Here is a 13,421-nt window from a genome sequence, read left to right on the forward strand (position 1 = left end):
AAAGAGCTTGGTGCTGAAGAGGGCGTTGGAAAGAGCCTGGGGACTCCTAGGAGAGCTCGCCACTCCCTGAGGGGTGAGGGGAACCTGTGACTCGACCCCCGCCCAGGTTCTGAGAAGAGGACCCTCCAGGCGCCGCGTTCGGTGGGGATCCCCAGCTCCCGCCTGGTTCCTAGCTCTAGCCGTGCCATATGGAGAGCCCCAGGACCATCACCGCCGCGACGTCCCCTGCCCCCTCACAGCCGCCCCTCACAGCCGCCCCTCACAGCCGTCCATCACAGCCGCCCCTCACAGCCGCCCCCCACAGCCCCCCTCACAGCCGCCCCTCACAGCCGTCCATCACAGCCGCCCCTCACAGCCGCCCCCCACAGCCCCCCTCACAGCCGCCCCTCACAGCCGTCCATCACAGCCGCCCCTCACAGCCGCCCCCCACAGCCCCCCTCACAGCCGCCCCTCACAGCCGTCCATCACAGCCGCCCCTCACAGCCGCCCCTCACAGCCCCCCTCACAGCCGCCCCTCACAGCCGTCCATCACAGCCGCCCTCACAGGCGTCCCTCACAGCCGCCCCTCACAGCCGTCCATCACAGCCGCCCCCTCACACCTCCGGCCCTCTGGGGCTGTGGAGCCGCGCTGGAGGGGAGGTCCCCAGTGCCGGAAGCACAGCCCAGCGGTGTGGGGGTCCCGGAGCCCTTAGAGCCGTTCTCTGAGCAGGACAGACCGTGCTAGCAGACCCAGGTTTCCCCTTCCTTTGCGGTCGGTGCTCATCTTCCCCGCTGGGTTGTTCTCTCGTTGGTGTCTTCGTCCTCCCTAACCGGTGATGTTCCGGTTTCTCAGTGCTGCAGAGTTGGTGGCAGTGGGTGCTGGTGCAAACCCCCGGCTGCCCAGCATATCTTCTCTGACTGCCAGTGTCTGGTTGGGGAATGCACATTCCCAGCCCTGCACACGTAGTCAGGCTTCAGATCCTGGGAGGACTGACGTCTGTGTAACCAGATGTGGGGTGCACATGGAATGGGCTTGGGCCACACTGGGAGCACTGCTGTCCTACATCCTGTCTCAGGAGGCCAGGCCGGGCCCATCCTGATTGGGTAGCATGTGAGCTCCTGACACATCAGGAGGGCACTGCAGAGTTCTGGGAACATGTCTGGCACACGCGATATGAGAAGACAGCCATGAAGCACCCGGCCTGAGTGCTCACCTTCTAGGTCTGTGACTGAGGTCTTACTTGCATGTCTGCGTTTCTAGAAAGCCCAGCGTTCTTCCCAGGACACAGAATGGGACGGGCATCCTCTTCGCCCTTCTCTAACTCCCTGACCCATCCCTGCACAGCTCCCCTCCAGGGCTGCAAGCTTAGTCCTATTTCACCCCAAGGAAGCACACTGTCCTTATCTCCTAAGACAAGGCGTGTGTGTCCAACAGTTTTTAATGATGGTCTAAGAAAAGCCCCGTATGTCCTTAGCTAGGGGTCTAATTAATGGTGCTGCTTACCAGTTGAAACCAGTTCCTCCATTCCTTGAACCTGGTTTCCTGAGAGATTTTATTGTGAGCTGTTAAATATTTTTGAATATTGACTTTTGAATACTGAACCAGCCTTGCATCCCTTCCACCCCATTTGATTTTACACACACACGCACACACACACACACACATTTTAAGGAGTTCTATTTCAACTTTTTAAAAGGGCCGCTTCATCTATATTTGCAGGTGACAGTGGTCTATGATTTTCGGTTTGGGGCTCATTTTGCCTGACCTTAATCTCAAGATAATAAAGCTTCAACAGAAGGACTTGGGAAGCATTGCCACCTGTTTTATTTTCCCTGGTTGCTTGTTTCTAGTGGAACTCCCAGCTGATCCTTTTCAGGGGGTTGGGGCTGTCTGGAGCTGTTGGAGGAACTCCACATCCGTTCAGAGGATATAGCAGTACACAGTATACACCAGAAAGTGAAGAAGCAGAGGAAACAACCAGGATTTCGTTAAACTGAAACCTGCATAGCAAGAGAAACAGTTCATTGAGTGAAATGATAAACTGAAAATGGAAGAAACCTTAGCTCACTGTACATCTGACAGGATTAACAGCCAGAGTACACAAAGAACTCGATAAACACCAAGCAGCTCAGTCAATAAATGGATGACGAAATGAGCAGACAACTCTCAAATGATGAAATACTAAGGGCCAATAAGCATATGAAGATGTTAATCATATTAGTGATCAGAGCAGCGCAACAGAAAGCACACTGAGATTGTGTTTCACCATAGTCAGAATGGCAGTCGTCAAAACGAGGAGCAAGAGACTATATATGCGCTGCTAGTAATGATGCAGACTACCAGCCTGGATGGACAGCAGGATGGAGAGTCCTCAAGTGCACTATATGGCCAGCTGTACCACACTTAGGTACTTACCTGAAAGGCTCCAAGTCAGCGTGCCACTCAGATACTTGCGCCTTAATGTTTATTGCAGCACTGCTCACCTAAACAGGAAGTGATAGAACCAAGCTAAGTGTCCAGCAACAATGAAGAAAATGTGGTACATACACAACAGACTTTTGTTTAAGAATCATGAAGTTATGTTGTTTGCAGGAACATGGATGAAGCTGGAGATGATCGTGTTAAGGGATTAAGTCAGAAAGACAAGTATCTTTTCTCGTAAGAGAGGGTCCTAGCCTTTACAGATATGCATAAAAGATGTGGAGCTGGGAAGCAAAGGAAGTGAGGGGAGGTGGAAGAGGTGAAGAGGAGGACAGTGAGGTGTGCAGGAATGTCCGAAGCACATCACACAGCCCCATGAAAATGGCCTATGTAAACCTGTGTAATACATTTTAGTCATTAAAAAGAAAATCGTGCCTAAGCCTTTTATCAATTTGTTGACAACCTGAGCAGTTCTATACTGAAGACATTGAATTTTTAATTTAAGAATCACCTGACACAAAAGAGATTCCTAGATACATGTGTTACTGTGGAATTTCACTGAGTTTTACCTGTATAATAGCAAATGTATACTCTCCTCCAGAAAGCAGGAGAAGAGGGAATGGGCATCATAACGCCCAAACTGTCAAAGGCAGTATGAAAGTTAAAGACCACTATAGATCAACACCTCTCATGAACTTAGGAGAATCCGCGAGAAAATGTTAGCAATTTGAATCCAAAAACATATATAAAATGAGTAATACACCACAAGCAAATGTGATTTAGTCAGAGGATATGAAGCCAATCTGATGTTTGAAACTCAATCAATGTAATCCACTTTATCAACACAGAATTAGGAGGTCCAGTGATACGATTGTCCGATACGGGGAAAGCATCTGACAAAACTCAACATTGGTTCATAATAAAACACATCTGTTCTAACTAAGATACAGGGCCGCTGCTTTATCCTTGTGAAGCAAGTCCACAGAGCCCTGAAGCTAGCCGTGAACGGAGAAGGACTGCGCACTCACCTGTTACCCAACAGAACACCTGAGCGTCTAACCCCTGCAATGAAGAAAGATACACATGAAATACGTGTAAGAAGTAAAACTATTTGTAGTGATAGAATTTTTCTTTAAAAAAAAACCCAAAGAGATTACAGAAAACTCCTATAATGAAAAAATGGGTTCAGCACGGTTGTACAACATAAGAAAACACACAAAATTACATAGTATTCCACATACTAACAGCATGTAAGTAGAGGCTGAACTAGAAGATGGAATACCATTTGTGCTTACTCAAACACAATGTAACACTTCATTTAAACGTAGGACAAAGTGGAGCTGGAGAGATGGCTCAGCAGCTAAGAGCGCTGGTGGTTCTTGCAGAGGGCCCAGGTTTGGTTCTCAGCACCCATCTGGCAGCTAACAAGTCTTTAACTCCAATTCTAGGTGATCTGAAACTCCCTTCTGTCCTCTGCAGGCATCACACACGTGAGGTACACTTACATGTAGGCAAAACATTCATGTACATAAAATATAAATATTTAAAAATATAGGAAAACATGCCCAAGACCTGTCTGCTGCAACACACAAAATACTGATATAATAAAACACAAAAGACTCCAAGAAATGGAGATACTCATCTATCATGGATTGGAAACATGTAATATTAATTCTTCTCAAACTAATCTATAGGCTTAATGGGGTTTATATCAAAACCTCAGCAAGAATTTTTAAATAAGCATAGACAAGCTTTATTTAATTGTGGAAATGTAAAGATTCTAGATTATATAAAATGAATTTAAAAAGAATAAAGTTAGAGGAATTACTCTTCCACTAAGAAGGTTTATTACATATTGATAATAAAAGAGTATGGGGTAGTGTTAAAGGCCACAGTGTTCACAGAACATGGATCATTGCATAGCCCAGAGCGTCCAGAAATGAACCAGCACAAATATCCTTAGCCGTTTTGACAGTGGTGCAATTGACCTTCAGTGACGGGCAGTGCGAGAGATGACCAACCGTGGGGGAGAGGAAATGTACCTTCGATAAACTTAACACCTAAAAACAGAAATCTCATAATGGATGATATGTTTAAATGTAAAACTATAAAAGTTTTGGGAAAAAAATAGGGAAAACATGTTGAGCCAAGGACTAAAGGCAGAATTCTTGGGCTTGCTGTTTTAGCACAACACATAAACCTTTACAGGTTAACTACACCCCATCAAAACCAGAAACACCTGCTCTGTGAGAGACCTTCTTACGAGGATGAAGAGACAAGCCACAGATGGAGATTATGTTGACAAACCACATATTTGACAATAGACCTGTGTCTAGAATATACAGAGAACACCCCCAAGTAGACAAGGAACCCAGTTAGAAAACGGCAAACACACTGAAGTTGGTACAGCAGACAAATAAGCACGACAACATGTTCAACCTCATTAGTCACTAGGGACATTAAACACGTGATGGGCATTATTACAAGAAATATTAGAAATGCTAAAATAAAATAATGATAATATGCAGTGTTGGAAAGCATGTAGAGATGCCAGTGTATAGGACTGGAGGAAAGTAAGAGTCCCACAACCATTCTCGTAAAGGATATGGTAGTTTCCTTCGAACTAAAACAGAGTTCACCACTCAACCAGCAGTAGTACTCTTGAGTACTTATCCAGAGAAATGAAACTCAGATTCACTGGGAAATGTGTATGTTAATGTTTGCGGCACCTCCATTCCCAGCCACTAAAGACTGTAAATCATCCACCTATCCTCCAATAAGTGCACTATTCAACAAACTGTGGCCCATCCATACTGTAGAATACAACTCAGTGATAAAAACAGACAGACCATAGATGCATAGTAACTTAGATGGATAGGAAGGAAATCATATGGAGTGAGAGTTGATATCCAAGGTCAACACAGTGTCATGATTGCGTATATATTACAGCTTGAAATTAAATCACAGAGATACAGAATGAGTAGAGGCTGCAAAAGGCATGTGGCTTCAAGTTTAAAAAATATTTTATTTATTATTTTAATTTTATGTGTATGAGTGTTTTGCCTCTGTGTGTTTAAGTGCACCCATGCTGTGCAATGCCCTCAGTGGTCAGAAGAGGAATTGCAGACGTTACAGACAGTTGTTAGCTGCCATGGAGGTGCTGGGAATCAAACCCAGGTCCTCTGCAAGAGTAACCAGTGCTCTTAACCACTGGTGGCTGCAAGCCTTAATGTTTATTGGTAATGGAAATGCTGTGTAGCTTGGTTATTTTGATGTCCACATCATAATAAAACACACTGTATCATCCATCATTGTCTGTGTATCTGGTAGAACCTGAACATGTACTTCAGGTTTACCAAACTGAGTTTTCTGTTACTAAACTCATACCTCAGTCATGCAAGACGAGATGCCACTGGGAAGACCAGGCAAGGGGTACACAGAACTATCCTTTATATTTCTTTGCAAATTCCTGTAAATATATAATTATTCCCAAAAGAAAGTTTGACGTAACAGTAAAAGAACAGAGATTAAAAATTTTGAATTTAAGAGATACTACTTGTGTTGGAATTTTCTTTCAGGAAATCAAGTGTTGGAAAGATATGAATGACTACTAATTAAAACACAAAGTAATATTGAGAAATTAAAATTGTAATCAAAGAGTGAGAAGAGCCTCACTTTAAGATTAAAAATCTCAAAACTGCAAAGATAACATTTATCTAAAAAAATCTGTAGATTCAAAACAGCATCTCCTGAAGTCCAGCAAGGTTTTCTTTACGTTGGCATTGCCAAGCAGATTCTAAAATGGATCACTTACCTCTTTCAGGAAGAGGTAAGAACAACAAAGCAACCTTGATTGGAAAGACATGGATCAGGGATGCTAATGGATGTCATGGTACATGAAAAGGCCACAACGGGGACAGCCCCGTGTTACTGGAGCAGGAAGACACAGGTAGAAAAGAGGAGCTGCCAAGAGTCTAAGCTCAAGATCTGTGTGGACTTGGTCATCTGGCTCATGGAAAGGTGGCGTGACTTAGGGAAAAGTGCGACATTTCACACAATGGGGGGGCACGAGATCAAGTGAAGATCCTGATAGAAAACTTGTTGGGTCTCCAGGACCCTCATAATTGTGGCATAACTTATGACGAGGCCTAATGTAACTTCCTGAGCCTGACTAAAGTATGGTGACCTGTCTCTGGCTGGTCACTTCCTCACGGAGGTGACTCAGCAGGGCCCGACCTCAGACTGCCTCTCCCCAATCACAGCTGGCATGGCCAGTTCCCAGTGGCTCACAGCCATTGCGCCAGATGACATACACCTTTGCCCTTCCCTTTTCCACACCCCTTTTTGTTTAAACTATATAAGGTAATGCCTGACGCTGCCTCGATAAGACTCCCGACTCGGTGTGGTTTTTGAGTCTCCGACACTCACCATCCCACTCAGCCCCTAAGAGAGGAACCCAGGCTGGTCCTGGCTTCTCTCCCTGTACCGTACCTGTCGGAGAGCGATCTGACAGATTGGTGCCCCATGTGAGGCGCTGCCTATCACGAAGTTCGCTGATGGGCCAATTGGTCTGTGGGTGAGTGTACCCCCATAAATTATGGGGAAGTCCAGTTCTAAGCCTGACCCCTCTTTAGATTTCTTCAGGGTCTTGCTCAAAAGCAGGGACCTTGACTTCTCAGATAGCCAAGCTCTCCAGGCATGGGGATGTTTGCTAAAGATTGCACCCTGGCTTCCGGAGAGCAATCTCTTTGATTGGGATACTTGGGAGAGAGTTGAAAAGTTGATCAGATGGGCCCAGGTGGAAAAAGGGGAGATCCCCCCTCTGGGAGAGCTCCCCACAGTGTCAGCCTTAAAAGGCTGCTTCCCCCCTCATCCTCCGAAATCAAAAGTGGTGGGGGCCCCGGCCAAGGCCCCTGATCGGTCCGCGAGATGCAACCAAGCCCAAAGCCGGATCCTAGGCCCTCAGGCCATACAGATCCACCGGACCATCCTGAGCCCCATATGCCTCCCTCGACCTGTTTGGGAGTGCCCATTGGCCCTGCAAGGGCCCCACCCAGGCAGACTCTCAGACCAATCTGTTCTGGGCTCCCTCTTGCATGGTATCCATGGCAGGCTCAGGACCTTAAAGAGTTAAAGAAGGTCATGGCCGAAGATGGTCCCAATTCTCCCTGGGCAGAAACTATTCTTGAGGGACTTGCCCATCAGGCGTGTGTGCCACGGGACTGGAAAGATTTAGTTAAAGCAGTGCTCCCGGGTTAAGTGGCTGGCCTATTTCAGTGAAGAATGTCACATGCGTGGAGAAGAGAACCAAAGGGCCCAGCCTCCCATACCCATTACTTATGGCATGCTCTCTGGCACAGCTGATCAGTTTGCTACTGGGGCCCAACAGGCAGCCATTCCTCCTCCCTATCAGGATCAGGTTTGGGCCATCGGCGTTATGGCTTGGGGAAAGCTAGATGAAGGCCCTACTGAGTCTCCCAAAAACAAAAGGGTGAGTCCCTGCCTCCACATGATCAACTAAAAAAGGCCTTATTTACCTTAAATATTCTAAATTTTTCCAAAGAAGACAAGTATTTGTCCCCCTTCCAAAAACATTGGTCCTCATCTACCAGCTACAGCTCCATTCTGGTCAAGTGGAGAGACCCGCTCACTGGAGCATGGAGAGCGTGGGAACCGCGTCTCATCAGTCTAGAATAATGGTGGCTGCACTTTGGACTAGTCACCAGGAGGGGCTACAGACCCTTATCAATGCCTTAAACTTAGGGTAAATCCAATATACCTCTATCATCTTAGAGGCCACCAAAATTTGCCTGGATTTCTGACAGAAGGAAATAAAATAGCTGATCAATTGGCCTCTTCACATCAGTGTCACACAGTCTCTGAGGCTACCCAATTTCATCAATTGACCCATGTTAGTTGGAGAGGGCTTAGACATAAATATCCCCACGTGGCAGTCAAAGACCTAAAGAAAATTATACGCACCTGCTGATCTTGCCAACCTTTTCTTCAGGTCCCCCCTCTTTAAAATTCGGGTACCAGCCCTAGAGGCCTTTGGCCTAACAACCTTTGGCAGATTGATGTCACTCACTATGCCCCTTTTGGAAAACTTAAGTATATCTTCCTGTCAGTTGATTCCTTCTCGCGTGCCTGCTGGGTGACAGCACACTCCGGGGAAAAGGCCAAACATGCAATCAGCCATACGCTTCAATGTTTCTCCACCCTTGGACTACATGATCAAATTAAAACAGATAATGGCCCATGCTTTATAAGCAAGCCCTTCTCAGAGTTCCTTCAAACATGGAAGATTTCACACTCCATGTGCATTCCTTATAACCCTAGGGGACAAGCCATTGTGGAGAGAGCCAATCAAACCCTAAAAATCCAATTACAAAAACAAAAGGGGGAGTCCCTGCCTCCACATGATCAACTAAAAAAGGCCTTATTTACCTTAAATATTCTAAATTTTTCCAAAGAAGACAAGTATTTGTCCCCCTTCCAAAAACATTGGTCCTCATCTACCAGCTACAGCTCCATTCTGGTCAAATGGAGAGACCCGCTCACTGGAGCATGGAGAGGACCAGACCCACTCCTTACAGTGGGAAGAGGGTATGGGTGTGTATTCCCTCAAAATGAAAAGAGACCCCTCTGGGTGCCAGTGAGGGATATTAAATATTTGCCCCAACAAGGGGACCATGATGATAACCCGTCCAGGGAGTGTTTCACCCCTGAGGATGGTTCCCTGTTTCTCCCTCAGGGACAATAAAGGATGTGGATGCTGTTACTCCTGACATTTCTGATTCCCATCCTGCCCAGTGATCAAGGATTTGGAGACCCCAATGCTGCAGCGAGGCGACTGGAGGCCTGATATGGAAAGCCCTGAAAAGTGCTGCTTTTATGCCAATAGATCTGGGATCGTCCAAGATAAGATTAAAAACTCCAAGAAGATTTAGAACTGGAGGCCCGATATGGAAAGCCCTGAAAAGTGCTGCTTTTATGCCAATAGATCTGGGATCATCCATAATAGGATTAAAAAGCACCAAGAGGATTTAGAAAAATGGAGGCGGGAATTTCAAGAAAACGCACTCTGGACCGGTTTACATGGCTTTTTACCCTACCTCCTCCTTCTACTTAGCCCCCTTCTTACACTTCTGGACCGGTTTACATGGCTTTTTACCCTACCTCCTCCCTCTATTTGCCCCCCTTCTCTTTGTCCTTATTTTCGGACCCTGTATATTCAATAAGTTCATGGGGTTTCTTCATCAGAGAATAGAAGCAATCAAATTACATCAAGTCGAGGTTTATTATCACAGGTTCGCTAGTCAGGAGCCAAGGTCCCATGATTGACCATCTTCATACAATTGCCCATTCCCTGCCCTCCATGTAGCCAATGATGGGTAAGACCCTCCCAGGCTGATGAACCTAAGACAGGGGCGATGAAAAATAATCATGATTACCCGAGGACGGGCAACTTCAGTATCTGAGGAGAGGCAACCTAAGACAGGGCATGGAGAGGCACCTTGGCGGATGAGATTCATAACACCCAGTGACGGGTAAGATCTCCACAGGGGAGACAACCTAAGACAGGAGTTGTGTTTCTTCGCCATTACAACAAAAGTAAAAAGGGGAATATGTTGGGTCTCTGGGACCCTCATAATGGTAGCATAACTTATGACAAGGCCTATTGTAACTTCCTGAGCCTGACTAAAGTTTGGCGACCTGTCTCTGGCTGGTCACTTCCTCGTGGAGGTGACTCAGCAGGGCCCGACCTCAGACTGCCTCTCCCCAATTACAGCTGGCATGGCCAATTCCCAGTGGCTCACAGCCATTGCACCAGATGACATACACCTTTGCCCTTCCTTTTCCACACCCCTTTTTGTTTAAACTATATAAGGTAATGCCTGATGCAATAAAGTGAGTTCCTGCCTCGACAAGACTCCCGACTCGGTGTGGTTTTTGAGTTGCTGACACTCACCATCCCTCTCAGTCCCTAAGAGAGGAACATAGGCTGGTCCTGGCCTCTCTCCCTGTGCCATACCTGTCAGAGAGCGATCTGACAAAAACAGAGGATCTGGTAACATAGTCAATTTCAGATGGATTGCAAATGCATATGTTAAAATATAAAGCTTCTAAAATGTTACAGCACATCTTCATGAACGTGGACAAGGCAACTCTTTCTTAAATGGAAAATAACTACGAAAGGAATAAATGTACACACTGGATATTTAAAAAGAACGTCTCCATCATAAGACGCCATTAGGACAGAACAGCTCACCAACTGGAAAAAGAGTTTTGCATCAGAGGGTTTGGATCCAGATTCTGTAAGAACCCCCATGTGTGAAAGAGACTCCTCATTGAAAACAGACTGAAGGCATGGGAAGTTGACAGAGAGGTCACACCCAACCGCACAGTGAGACGGTTTGAAAACCCACAGAACACCATTTGCATTTGGAGAATGCAGCTTTAAGTCCCAGTGAGATCCATGTAAAGCGCAGAAGAAAGGCTGAACTGAAACTTACACATAACACCAGGTGTGGCAGGAGACGGAACCGCTGATTCTCCTGGAGGGCTAGTGGGTGTCAGATTGGCACATCCGGTTTGGAAAATGGTTTTGCAGTTTCTACCCATCCTGGCCATAATTGTAGGTACATACAACCTACACAGGTCTCTAGGTACAGTTCTTGGTAGCTCATCAAACTTCATGGATCTTAATAAAACACTAGCCAGAATCATACAGCAGTAATACGCATCCTAGATAGTGTCCATAACGCAGTCAGCCAACAGCAAAATGCACAACTGCATGTTGATACACCTGTGCATGGTACAGAGCAACCAGAACATATGAACCATTACTACATGCAAAGACATGGATACGCCCAAAGGTCATGTAGAAGTAAAGGAGCAGAACATGAAAGTGTAAGTGCTTTATGATTACATTCATAAACCCTCAAAACACTGAGACATGTTTATAAGTCAACACACTTATCAGGCATTAGAAGTGAGCATGGTGGTTCTCCTGTCAGTGAGGGTGCCTGTGGGTGGACACTAACTGCTGCTTATCTAGGAGCTGGTTCCCTGAGTTTAGTCCTTTCAGAAAGTGTGTCCTGGTGAAGGCATATTACTGTGGGTAGTTCTGTAGGCTTGTTAAGTTTCATTAAACATTTTGAAGAGAATTAGGTGATATATATATCATATGTATTCATATATATATGAATTACATTTGAGAACAATTAATGTCTACTGTAGAGTGGGACCCAAACCCAGTGTCCTTCTCGCAGCATCCTTAAACTCTTTGTTCCTCAAACAGTAGATCAAGGGGTTCATCACGGGTGTGAGGACAGTGTACACAGCAGAGATGAGCTTGTTGGAGCTCCGGGAATCAATGGCCTGTGGGCGCACATACATAAAGATCATGGCCATGTAGAAGAAGGTGACCACAGTGAGGTGGGAGGCACAGGTGGAGAAGGCCCTCCATCGACCTGTGGCTGATGGGATGCGCAGCACAGCCAGGGTGATGTGTCCATAGGAGAGAATGGTGGCCAGGAGTGGGAACACCAGGATGATGAAGGCCAGGATGAAGTCTACCAGCTCTGCAGTAGAGAAGTCTGTGCAGGCCAGCTTGAGGATAGGGGAGACATCACAGAAGAAGTGATTCAGGACATTGGAGCTGCAGAAGGTGGCACTGGAGATGAAGTAGACCTTGATCACAGAGATTGTGAAGCCACTTGCAAACGAGAAGGCCACGAGCTGGACACACAGCCCAGTGGTCATGATGACTTGGTAGCGCAGGGGGTGACAGATGGCCACATAGCGGTCATAGGCCATGGAGGCCAGGAGGACACACTCGGTGCACACCAGGGAGCTGAAGAAGTAGAGCTGAGTCATACACCCGACAAAGGAGATACGTTTCCTCTGCAGGAGGAAGCCATCCAGCATCTTGGGGATGATGTCTGACACGTACCATATCTCTAGGAAAGACAAGGAGCCCAGGAAGTAGTACATGGGCCTGTGGAGGTAGGCACTGTTCCAGACAGTGAGGATGATAGCCATGTTCTCCACCAGCACAATGAGGTAGGCAAGCAGGAAGAGGAGGAAGAGCACGTACTGCAGCCCAGGGGCTGTGGGGAAGCCCAGCAGGATGAACGTGCTGACCTTGGAGCCATTCTCCCCCCTCATCCTTCTGCACCTGCAAAAGATCAACAGAGAACAGGGTGGGCCAAGGATTCTGATGGGGAGGCAGCAGGTGAACTCAGCTCAATAGTGGGACCTTTGGTTCTTACAGGCCACAGGGGAAAGGAATCCATTTACCTGCCAGGTCTGAAATTGAGAAGTTCTGTGTCCGTGGTTTTGGGTATAAGAATGAAGACAGGAGGAGGAGAAGAAGTGCTAAGGATAGATGTTCAGGCTCGTGATGGTTTAAATGAGAAACGTCCTCACAGGCTCCATGTGTTTTGAATACTTCGCCAATGATGGTAGTGCTGTTTGAGGAGGATCATGGAACCTTTGGAAGGAATGTTCTAGAAGGAGGAAGCAAGACTTTAAGAGTTCATGGCCTCATCCCACTTTGAGCTTACTCTCTCTGTTTCTTGTGCTGCTTGAAGATGTGAGCGCTCATTCTTCCTTTTGCTCCAGTGCGTCTGTGCCATGCTTCTCACCATGATGGACCCTTAGCTTTCTGGAGCCACAAGCCAAATGAACTCTTCCTTCTACAAGTTGCTTTGGTCAGGGTCTTTTGTCACAGCGAGGAACTAATGCAAGGCCATAGGAAGAGTCTGAATGGTCCGTTCCCAGAGCAGCTGGGTCTAGAATGGGTTTCTTTGTTCTCTTGACAGGTTTGGGTTTTATTTTCAAGGAAGGGCATAGCTTGGGTTCTCTAGCCACCACCAGCATCCACCTCAGCACCTCCATCTTTAACTTAATCATGGCATCCATGATGATGGTTATTTTATTTCCTTTCCATTAATTCAGAAGTGGCAAAGCTGGTGCTTGGTCTGCTGTCATGTCATGACACAGACCTTTACCA

General features: G+C 46.5%; 1 protein-coding gene across 1 annotated transcript; it reads right to left on the reverse strand.

Annotated features, from left to right (window-relative positions):
• Positions 1-11,635: 11,635 nt before the first annotated feature.
• On the reverse strand, positions 11,636-12,574 carry LOC103730828 (olfactory receptor 6B2). The gene has a single exon (XM_008829131.1). It carries the CDS (start codon positions 12,572-12,574, stop codon positions 11,636-11,638), a length of 939 nt encoding a protein of 312 aa, XP_008827353.1.
• Positions 12,575-13,421: the final 847 nt, after the last annotated feature.

The sequence above is a fragment of the Nannospalax galili genome, unplaced genomic scaffold (genome assembly GCF_000622305.1).
Source record: "Nannospalax galili isolate Female #2095 unplaced genomic scaffold, S.galili_v1.0 scaffold453, whole genome shotgun sequence".
Lineage (NCBI taxonomy): Eukaryota > Metazoa > Chordata > Mammalia > Rodentia > Spalacidae > Nannospalax > Nannospalax galili.